Source organism: Salmo trutta, chromosome 23, assembly GCF_901001165.1.
Source record: "Salmo trutta chromosome 23, fSalTru1.1, whole genome shotgun sequence".
NCBI lineage: Eukaryota > Metazoa > Chordata > Actinopteri > Salmoniformes > Salmonidae > Salmo > Salmo trutta.
Window position 1 is genome coordinate 11,968,086 of NC_042979.1, and position 12,202 is coordinate 11,980,287.

General features: G+C 42.9%; 1 protein-coding gene across 3 annotated transcripts in view; it reads right to left on the bottom strand.

The window, feature by feature from the left end:
- Positions 1 to 3,017: 3,017 nt before the first annotated feature.
- The window catches only part of rfx3 (regulatory factor X, 3 (influences HLA class II expression)), a 62,406-nt gene continuing 53,221 nt past the window's right edge, over positions 3,018 to 12,202 (bottom strand). For all 3 annotated transcript variants that reach the window (XM_029708982.1, XM_029708983.1, XM_029708981.1), the window contains one exon: positions 3,018 to 5,729. In XM_029708982.1, the coding sequence (XP_029564842.1) occupies positions 5,446 to 5,729 (284 nt within the window). In that variant the 3' untranslated portion in view covers positions 3,018 to 5,445. The remainder of the gene's footprint in view (positions 5,730 to 12,202) is intronic.

Genomic DNA, 12,202 nt, shown 5'->3' on the forward strand with positions numbered 1-12,202 from the left:
TTTGGTGTTCATTCTTTCGCTTGGTCTTAGCAAGGTTCTCCCTGTGGTGTATAAGAGCAAACACACCAGCGCAACAGACATCAGTCGAATACTTAAGCAGCAGGTGGCTGTCCTCCTGCCTCTGACAAAAATATGTAGTGTAAATTTCCAGCCGATTCGACATGTTGACTCACCACTGATCACCAATACTTTTATCCGTTCATCTTCTGTGTGTCCCTTCTCTATGACAACAGTCATAACAATGACTTATTTTTAACAAGAAAAAGTTTATTAATTTAAAGACAAGCCACAAATTAAGAAAACAACACTAAGCTAGCCTGAGCTCAAGTCTGAAATATTCAGAAAACCAAACTACATGTCTTTAATAGTTCCTATATTTCCATCATTACGACACACTGAGGGCTCTATTCAATCTATCGCTGAAGCGTTACAGATTGCGCGATAGAACTGTAAAAGTTATTTCCGATTGAGCCGACATATGCAGTGTTTACCATGAATGCAGTCTCAGCTAACGCGGGAACATTGCCTTTAAATTGAATAGAGCCCTTGGCCTTAATGTTAATATGCCTTTATAAATATAAAAGTTCCACAGTTTCATCTTTTATGTAAAATACACAATACAAATCACCCTACACTTATTGGTTTTCTCTTGCCAATTTCAGAAGATAGTATATACTAAGACGTAACTTGAAACAAAAAGAAAGTCACATGATATGTATATATAAATACATTACATTATCCAAAACAAGGAAGAGAAATCACAAAGTACTTTTGCCAACATATCAGATGAAATTAAACTCATCCAACAGGAACAAAACAAATATTTAAGAGACAAATAAATATCCTTTCTTCCCATTTTGTCTATATTTACATCTTGGGGGGAGGGGGGGGGGGGTTCAAGGAAAAGGTTTCCCTAGTATCCACTGCCAAATGCTTGTGCTTGCATTAGAGCGTGCTACAGCGGGCCACAACTCACTAGACCGTCAAATGGCACTTAAAGTAGATAAAGAAATATTCAAAATCAAACTGAATAAAGCCACCATACAGCAATCAGTGAATATCATACAACAAAAAGGAAATGATAATGACGACAATGATAGTACAGTGTTGCCATTGGCAAATAACCCAGTCCAGTAGTACTCCAATCTTTCTCTTATTTCAGTGATAATGTAAATCTGTAGTAGTTCTATCCTAAAGCTCCATCCAACAGCAAATATGTGGAGAAAGCCCCACCCAGTGTAAACTGTCATGTTTGGTCAGTGACAGTTGGATGAGGTCAGAATTAAGGGTAGGACTGTACGATCCCTTAGGCCCATATCCTCTTCTCCATGTGAGCAGCCATTTTCACCTCTTCCATAAAGTCTGCTCTAAAGAGCCTGTGTCTGGAACCATGAAGTCAGACCAGAGACGTTAGGCCCAGCTGTCTGGGTCAAATTAAAGGCACTGGAGTCTTGTGGATCAGTGAAGCTGATGTATTCTCACCACTTCCAACTGACAGTTTGAGAGTAGCTGATATGTTTTTCAGGATGTTAAGATTGTTTCCTTTTCATTTTTTGTTGCTGTAGTTGCTATATCAAACCTTTTAGGTTACAAATGGGCTCAATTAATCAAGGAACTAAAAAGGCCCTATTGTCTTCTAACACCACACATTGCCAGGAGCCATCAGTGACGTAAGACAATGGGGAAGGCCTTATAATATTTTGTTTGTTCCAAACAAATAAACTTATTACTTTTTGTGAATGGTTATCTATGATTACAACATAGTTTGTGTTGACAGAATTGGCTTGAGTCCAGTTTTGAAACAGGCAGGTTTGATGAGGTCGCAGAGTGAATACAGCATTTACAATCTGGCACATATTCCAAAGAAAAACAAAAACAAAGTAGACGAACCAATAGATTCTAGCAGCACAAAGAGGCATGCAAGATAAAAAAAGCACTTTCAAGATTCTAAAACACATCTGTAAGCTGTTTGCACTCCAGGCACAAATGAATACACAATTCATCTTAACATCTTCAGTATTTTCCGGAGAAAAAGGTCAATGTTCAAAGTTCAAGAGCCATCTCTAATGACATGTTAGGTGGTACAGTACAGTCAGGTTGAGTAAGATCTTGTAATTTCTGTGTGGTCAGAGTTTGACATGTAAACAAATGCCCAAAGCCTTCAATAACCTGTAAGCAAGGTCAATTGCCTTTTCAGTCTAAAGTGAATGCACTTTATCTTCAGTGAACTAGTGAAAGGCATTATCAGTAGAATGGCCCTTTCTCATAAAATCACACAAGCACAATCTGCTAAGTACCATATATATCTAAAGAAAATGTAGTTGATCAAATAAATTCATGATCTTCTAAAAACATAATTTCCATTTTTTTAGCAGGTACATTTTGTTTCTCAGTAGTAAAAATCGTCAGAACTCATACACTACAAGACCAAAAGTATGTGGACACCTGCTTGTCGAACATCTCATTTCAAAATCATGGGCATTAATATGGAGTTGGTCTCTCCTTTGCTGCTATAAGAGCCTCCACTCTTCTGGGAAGGCTTTTAGGCCTGTCTTGCATTCAGCCTTCCAATTCATCCCAAAGGTGTTCGATGGGGTTGAGGACAGGGTCTGTGCAGGCCAGTTTTTGTGCTGACGTTGCTTCCAGAGGCAGTTTGGAACTCGTTAGTGAGTGTTGCAACCGAGGACAGATGATTTGTACGCGCTACGCGCTTCAGCACTCGGATTTCCCGTTCTGTGAACTTGTGTGGCCTACCACTTCACTTCGGAGTGGTTGTTACTCCTAGACGTTTCCACTTCACAATAACAGCACTTAAAGTTGACTGGGGCAGCTCTAGCTGGGCAGAAATTTGACGAACTGATTTGTTGGAAATGACGGTGCCACGTTGAAAGTCACTGAGCTCTTCAGTGAGGCCAAACTACTGACAACGTTTGTCTATGGAGATTGCATGGCTGTGTGATTGATGATTTTATATACCTGTCAGCAACGGGTGTGGCTGAAATTGCTGAATCCACTAATTTGAAGGGATGTCCACATACTTTTGTATATATAGTGTCATTTCATTTTCAAGACTGGTATGGATACGTGTGCATAACTTAAGAATAACTTCTCAAATAGTAAAACAAAAGCACAATAAATACCAATAAATAAAGTCTAGGCAAAGCATTGGTGCATACAGTTCTCCAGATATGAGAGTAAAACAAAAAACAGAAAAGTAATTTCAGTAGTATCAACAAGATTCTTCCAGTTCAACACCTTTTGCCAGTGTGTTGTCCATTTCCTAAAAGCTATCAATAACAGTTCAAGTACAAAACGTGTATCCAGTGTCGTCAGAAGCTGGTCCCCATGCCCCCACCCATTTCACAGTCAATCGACTAATCACAGAAGAGCTAGCTACCAACGAAACAACCACAGATGACAGATCAACCACATGAAAAACAAAACAAACAAAGATGAATACATACGTATTGTATCATCCTTATATATATCTATATATATATATTTATATACCTTTAAATATCAGAAAATATCTACTTTTGGTCCACTATACAAATATGCACTTTACAACCGATAGAACAAGAGATGATGATGTGGACTGAGGACTGAATGGGCTAAAATGACTGTGTATTTTTAGCTGTGTAGTGTGAGAGGCATTATGTAGTGTTATCGTGGCGTGTCGTGGGAGCAGTAAGGTTACATATGTGTGTGAGAACAAGGTTTGGTGACGTGCTTCATGTGTTAAAAGGCTGGCACCGCTGGTGTGAGGTAGGGTGACTAGTGGGTGTGCGCAAAACCCACGCTCGGACTCATTCATCCACAACGGCACGCGCAACCATCATCTCAATCAGGTCGAGCGCTCACGTCGGCACACGCGCACACTTCACCCAATTGCACAGGCCAAAGCAGGAGCAGGCCTCGAGAGAGCGAGAGCAGGAACGAGGCAACACACCCACATCGGGGTATCGAACAAACAAACAAAAGTAATAGAACTGGCACAATCCAGAGAAAACTACAAGCACCTCTGAACCTGCACCTCCCCAGCCTTCAGTAACACCAATGAGCCAGCCCAAATCCAGCCACAAGCAACCAGAGAGAGAGCCAAAGCTGTGGCTGGGACAGTAACGCAGAATGTACTATCCCTCCCCACAACCACACAATCAGTCAGGACTACGTGGACAGCTGCAGTAAGGGTTATTAAGGCACTAGGATGAAGCCGAGGTACATAGAATCCCTGACATTCAGTCTGCTCTGCAACACCACCCACAGCACTGTTGGGACAGGAAAACGGGACATGCAGCAGCCTCGCCGGGACCACTGTGGCGGCCATGATGGCTCTCACTCTCTGCCAGTTTCCTCTGGTTGGTTTGTTTTTTTGGTCCATTCACAACTTAAGACATCTACCAAGATAGAAGCTATAAACACACACACACACACACTGAGAACATGTCAGTAGATTATACGAGTCTAACTAATTACATTTTTATCACACTATCCAGGATCTAAATCCAACCAAACCAAGGCAATAAGTCAAGAGCATCCCATACGATGCATGAGGTGCGTAGAAAAGCTAGTGTTGTAGTGGTATAGTACATCCAGTCTGTCTGTCTCACCTCGTGTTTCTATAGAGTAGCAGCACACATAAGAGAACGTCTTTCTTCATGGGCAGAACAAGCCATCAGGGGTTATCAGGGGATCATGGCTACGATTATACACTACTCAATAAATCATTGAACGCAAAACAACTGCCACATTACAAGCAATCATACATCACCAAATGTCATATCTAAACAAAGGTTTGAAATACACCAAAAAAGTCAACAACAAAAAAATCTCATATCGTTCAACTGGATTCTGTCCTTAACTGGAATGTGTCAATGCTTTCTCTGTAAGAACGTATATTATCTCATGACTGGGAGGAATATCTGCTAACGTGAGAGAACAGCACCTGTGTTTTGTTAATATATGCACTATATACGAAACAACCCGATCTATGAGTGAACCAACTGTCCACTTATCAATCAATCACATTGCTCATCTGGGGCTGGTGGCTTGGATTTGAGCTTTGAATATATACCCTCCCCTCTACACAGCTAGGGTCAGTCAGTGTCTCACGTCTGGCAACATCTCATGAGTCACCCCCCTTCCAATCCTCCTCCCTCACCCAGCATCCCCTCCCAGAGGACAGAAGCATGGGACGACAGCAGACGGAAACGGCCCGCCCACATTCCTATTCACATCTAGCTCTCTTAATCTATCCAAGGTTTGTGAGACGCCAGCGGCGGTGGTCATGGTGATTTTCATCGTCCTCTAGTGGCCCGGGGGCGGAGGAGAGCAGAGAAAACACAGCGCATGACAGTGGGAAATAGTGCAGACGTGTGTGTGACCCATAGAGAGAGAGAGACAGACAGATCAAGAGAAGAGTGGTTTGTGGGCGTCTCTCTCTCTTCAGACGGAGGCGTAGGTGTTGCCGGTGGCGCTGCAGTGGCGGATGGTGGGAGTGGCGGCAGAGGGGGTGAGGATGTGCTCAGCGTGGTCCTGGGGTGGCTGGGGCAGGGAGTGCAGGACGCCCGGCTGGACCACCCCCACCACGGGGTTACAGCCGTCCTCCAGAGCCCCGACCTGGATCACCTGGTGCTCATGCTGCAACTCAGCCTTCTCCCGCTTGGCCAGCGGCTCCCCAGACTCCTCCATGTCTTCCTCCAGGTCACTGTCCATCTCACTCACCTCGTCTGGAGACACAGACAAGGGGACAGGTCAGTCAGTCAGACAGACAGACAGACAGACAGACAGACAGACAGACAGACAGACAGACAGACAGACAGACAGACAGACAGACAGACAGACAGACAGACAGACAGACAGACAGACAGACAGACAGACAGACAGACAGACAGACAGACAGACAGACAGACAGAAAGATGTACAGGGTTAGAATGCCAACTCTTCAGGATTCTCATTAGTCAGGTTGGACCATTGTGTTTGCAGGAAAGGCTGATAGCCTGAAGACCCGACTTTGAATTGCATAGAATTCTACGTCGGGCAGAAATTAGCGTTTGGATCAGGAAAGGTTCCTCTCACAACCTCTACATGCCAGAATGCTGAATAAAATGATACTTTACAGGTTGTCCGAGTGGTTGGTCCTTTTGAATGAACACTTTCTAAACACAACATTTGTGGATTCGGAACTGAGGCAGGACTACAAACATGTTTTAAACACCCTCGCTAGCACATAGAAGAGAATAATTATATCAGACACCCTCCCGTGCTACCAAAGGGGTTCAGAACGTTTCAGACAACTCTTTGCCCCGAACAAGCACTTGAAGAAAACTTTCCAACGACAGGAAAATCTCTTTTTGTGACAACGCAGGGCGACATCAAACTTTCGAGCGACATCACAAACTGTTTTAGAGACTGACGGACAGGGTCTGATAGTGCTCCAGTTCTCCCTGTCAGAATAAGCAACAGAAGACTTGGAAAGCATATCAATTACGGTAGAAATGGCACTATGGTTATTGTGAGTAACCCAATTTACAGTGCCTTCGGGAAATTATTCAGACATTTCCCACATTTTGTTACGTTAAAGCCTTCTTCTAAAGTCGATTGACTTTTCCTCATCAATCTACACACAATACCCCATAATGACAAAGCAATACCCCATAATGCCGCTGAAAAACATCCCCACGGCATGAAGCAGCCACCACCATGCTTCATCGTAGGGATGGTGCCCTATTTCTTAAAGATGTGATGCTTGGTTTCATCAGACCAGAAAATCATGTTTCTCATGGTCTGAGAGTCTTTAGGTGCCTTTTGGCAAACTCCAAGTGGGCTGTCATGTGCCTTTTACGGAGGAGTGGCTTCTGTCTTGCCACTCAACCATAAAGGCCTGATTGGTGTAGTGCTGCATAGATGGTTGTCCTTCTGGAAAGTTCTCCCATCTCCATAGAGGAACTCTAGAGCTCTGTCAGAGTGACCATCGGGTTCTTGGTCACCTCCCTGACCAACGCCCTTCTCCCCTGATTGCTCAATTTGGCCGGGCGGCCAGCTCTAGGAAGAGTCTTGGTGGTTCCAAACGTCTTCATTTAAGAATGATGGAGGCCACTGTGTTCTTGGGGACCTTCAATGCTGCAGAAATGTTTTGGTAACCTTCCCCAGATCTGTACCTCGACACAATCCTGTCTCGGAGCTCTATGGACAATTCCTTCAACCTCATGGCTTGGTTTTTGCTCTGACATGTACGGACAACTGTGGGACCTTATATAGACAGGTGTGTGCCTTTCCAAATCATGTCCAATCAATTTAATTTACCACAGGTGGACTCCGATCAAGTTGTAGAAACATCTCAACAATGATCAATGGAAACAGGATGCACCAGAGCTCAATTTCAAGTCTCATAGCAAAGGGTCTGAATACTTATGTAAATAAGGTATTTATGTATTTTATTAATACATTTGCAAAAAAAAAGTCAAGGGGTCTTTATACTTTCCAAAGGCACTGTATGTTCCTTTAACTCTGCCTTCTAGTGAGGTTATACAAACTGTTATCGCCTACCATTCTGATAGATTGGAGACTGTCAGAAAATGTGGTTGTAACGTTAATAATTTGGTTGTGCAGATGCCCCAGTGGCAGAGTGGCCCACACTCATTGAATATGGTGCTTTTAAATGTTAGAGCAATCACAAGTAAAACCTTTCTCGTGATTGACCTCATTACTGGGCGTTAAGATGATTGCATGTTTCTCACTGAAACATAGCTGTCATCAGACTGCAGTGCCAATCTTATTGAAGCCTCCCCCTCGGACAACAGATTTTCACACTCTATCAGCCTCTATTTTTACTAATGCTCTTAGCTCTACGGACATTTTGTTTGGCGACTTTGGGTATTTTGAGCATCATGCTATACGGTTTAAATGTCAGCCACCAGTGATGGCCATAACCCTGTATAGGCCACCAAAGCACTGCCCCACTTTCTTTACTGGTTTATCTGAACTATTGCCTATTGTCCTTAAGATGATAAAATCATTGTGTTGGGCGATTTTAATATTCATGTTGACAAAGAGACTGACTCAAAGGCCATTGAATTTATGAATCTTTTGAGCTCTATGGACTTTATCCAACATGTTACCGGGCACACTCATAGCAGCAGCCATACCAGGTTATTACCAAGGGGCTTTGTGTTGATGTTGCTTTTCTGATCACCACTGTGTATTTTTTACTACCTTGTTGCCCATAGCACAGGTTAATACTGAACACATTATTAAGAAACGCTATCTTGCCTCTGAAGTTGCTCCAGATTTTATTGAGTATATGAACAATACTTCACCACCTATTCTGCCTTCATCTTGTGATGATTTAGTTGATAACTTTAATAGCAAATTAAGGGCAACCATTGATGCCATAGCTCCAGTAAAGTTGAAAAAGGCCACATCCAAACGCAGAGCCCCTTGGATAAGTGAGGAAACTAATCAATTAAAGAGAAATTGCACAAAGGCAGAGCGGAAGTGGTGAAAGTAAAAGTTGTAGGTCTATTATGATATTCTGAGAGCGCAAGTTGGCAATTAGAAATGCCAGACGGGATCATTTTTCGAACTTGATCACTATTAATCAGAATAATTAGAGAGCACTCTTCTCAACCATTGGTGGCCTGATAAATCCTACCCCCGCAAACCCATGAGAACTTTCCTCCACATCGAAATGTGATGAGTTTGCGGCATATTTCAGTCAAGGCCTGATGAGAAGTTGACACAGACATGCGCAGGAAAGTGATTTCACAACTTAAGCCTTCAACCTGATTTCTCAATCCTATCGCCACCACTTTCTTTAAAACAGTTTTTAATTGCATATCTGAAGAAGTGCAAGCTATTGTTAATCACTGCCTGTTCACAGGTACTTTCCTCACTGCACTAAAAACTGCTATGGTGAAACCCCCTCTGAAGAAAAGTAATTCAGATTCTTCAGCTCTTAGCAATTTTCAACCTTCCATTCTCTGCCAATCTCAAACCTTCCATTCTTAAGAAAAAATCGGGATGAATTGGTGTTCAAAAAGCTAAAATATTGTTTTAAGTGCCAACTGTAATGCCAACTGAAAAATTCCAATCTGTTTTTTTGTGCCCACCACAGCAGAGAGAAAGCCTTAGTTAAAATGGTAAATGATCTTGACAGATAACAGCTCTCGGTCGTTGTACTCTTAAATCTAAGTGCTGCATTCGACACTGTTGATCCTGATGTCTTTCTGGACAGACTGGAGAGGTGGGTCCAGTTCTAAATTAGTTTAGGACCTTTTTAACCAGTCAATTCGTTTTTTGTCACCCTTAGTGAACATAACTTAGTGAACATAAAATACATATCACATGTGGCGTTCCACAAGGTTCGATTTTGGGTCCGGTACAGTTCAGTTTATATGTTATGCCTTGGCAGCATTATCAGAAAGCACAGCATTGATTTTCACCGCTACGCAGACGATACACAACTTTACATTTCTGTGTCACCTGAGGATTTTAGCTCCACAGATAAATTATTGGACCGTATTACTGATTTAAATACTTGGATGGCTCACAACTTCCTCCAGCTAAATCAAGACAAAGGTACTTGGAGCCGAAGCACAGAGAGAGAATCTATCCGCACATTTGAATTCACAAGCAATAAAGATAAAACACCAGCTAAAAAAACCTAGGTGTTATTTTAGATTGTGAACAAAATTTTGATTCACAGGAAAATTGCCAAGGTGTGGCCGTTTCTCTCTCAGGCTGATACAGAGAGACACATCCATGCTTTTATTACAAGCAAGCTTGACTACTGTAATGCTCTCCTGTCTGGTCTACCCAAGAAAGTCATTGGTCAACTGCAAAACATACAAAATGCTGCAGCACAGGTTCTGACCAAGACCAGATGGAGAGCACACATTACACCAGTTTTAAGGTCTCTGCACTGGCTGCCTGTGAGTTATACAATTCATTTTAAGATTCTTCAATTGTTTTTAAATCAATCCACGATTGCGCATCCCAATACATGTCAGGTATGCTTTTACGTTATGTACCCAGTATGTCCCTCAGGTCCTCTGGCACTGGCCTTTTAAATATCCCAAAGCCTAGGACCAAGAGGCATGGAGAGGCAGCCTTTAGTTATTATGCCCCCAGCATCAGGAATAGCCTACCAGAGAACCTGAGGGGGGCCGAAACTGTGCACATATTTAAGAGATCTTAAAAGCACCTTACATGCTGACCACACCGATCACGTCGCGTGCGTTGCAAAATAAATGTAAACATACATGTTATTCAATTATTGCACCCACACTGCTCGCGCACGCCAACGAGTGCCTGCGTTGCCAAGCGCTAAAATAGAAGTCAGTTCCATTTGTTGCGGTGCAAGTCCTGCCTCTTCCATCTCCTCATTAACTTATAGAAGCAGATACCCACGTGCCATCTCCTCATTGGTTATACCAACGTGGGTGATTGAAAGATGAACTGAGTTCGGTCAGTCGTTGTGGTAACTATGAAAGTTAGATGCCAATCACCATATAAAGTCCAAAGAAGAAAAAGCCTGGAAGGAGGAGAGATGACTAAAAATGATTCAGTTGACCGTTTTATGTGTGGATTAATTGCTGGAGTAGAGGACCTTGCGCATTTCAGGTAAAATAACAACTCAACATTTATATCCCAGGACAAATTAGCTAGCAACAGCTAGCTAGCTAAATTGCCATAAATGTTTAATGCTTTTCGACCTGTCCCCAAATTAATATAATTGGTTCAGAGTTTGTTTTGATATTTTAACCTGCGTGTCGTGATCGCGTTTGGTGTGGGGGGACAAAATCTATTTGCGGACGGTTTGGCTACAGTGTTAGGGTGCTTTTTAGTTCAGTTTGTGTCATTCTTTTGTTTTTTTATCTATTGGGCTCAGTGACTTTCAACGTGGCACTGTCATAGGTTGCCACTTTTCCATCAAGTCAGTTCGTCAAATTTCTCCCCTGCTAGAGCTGCCCCAGTCAACTGTAAGTGCTGTTATTGTGAAGTAGAAATGTCTAGGAGCAAAAACGGCTCAGCCGCGAAGTGGTAGGCCACACAAGCTTACAGAACGGGATTGCCGAGTGCTGAAAATCGTCTGTCCTCCATTGCAACACTCACTACCGAGTTCCAAACTGCCTCTGGAAGCAACGCCAGTACAATAACTGTTCGTCGGGAGCTTCATGAAATTGGTTTCCATGGCCCAGCAGTCGCACACAAGCCTAAGATCACCATGCGCAATGCCAAGCGTCGGCTGGAGTGGTGAAAAGCTTGTCGCCATTGGACTCTGGAGCAGTGAAACGCGTTCTCTGGAGTGATGAATCACGCTTCACCATCTGGCAGTCCGACGAACAAATCTGAGTTTGGCAGATGCCAGGAGAACAGTACTTGCCCCAATGTATAGTGCCAACTGTAAAGTTTGGTGGAGGAGGAATAATGGTCTGGGGCTGTTTTTCACAGTTCGGGCTAGGCCCCTTAGTTCCAGTGAAGGGAAATCTTAATGCTACAGCATACAATGACATTATAGACAATTCTGTGCCTCCAACTTTGTGGCAACAGTTTGGGGTAGTCCCTTTCCTGTTTCAGCATGACAATTCCCCAGTGGACAAAGCGAAGTCCATACAGAAATAATTTGTCAAGATCGGTGTGGAAGAACTTGACTGGCCTGCACAGAGCCCTGATCTCAACCCCATCAAACACATTTTGGAAGAATTGGTACACCAACTGCGGGCCAGCCCTAATCGCCCAACATCAGTGCCCGACCACACTAATGCTCTTATGGCTGAATGGAAGCAAGTCCCCACATCAATGTACTAACATGTAGTGGAAAGCCTTCCCAGAAGAGTGGAGGCTGTTATAGCAGCAAAGGGGAGGACCAACTCCATATTAATGCCCATGATTTTGGAATGAGATGTCCGACGAGCAAATGTCCACATACTTTTGTGAGACAAAATATCTTCAGAGTAGTGTTACTGTCACGTCCTGACCAGTATAGGGGTTATTTGTGATTGTAGTTTGGTCAGGACGTGGCAGAGGGTATTTGTTTTATGTGGTTCGGGGTGGTGGTTTGTTTAGAAGGGTGTTTGATTTATTATTTCCGGGTTTTGGGTTATGTTCTATGTTTTTGTATTTCTATGTTCTTTCTAGTTTAGTATTTTCTATGTTAGGTATTGGGTGTTTGACTCTCAATTGAAGGCAGGTGTTTGTA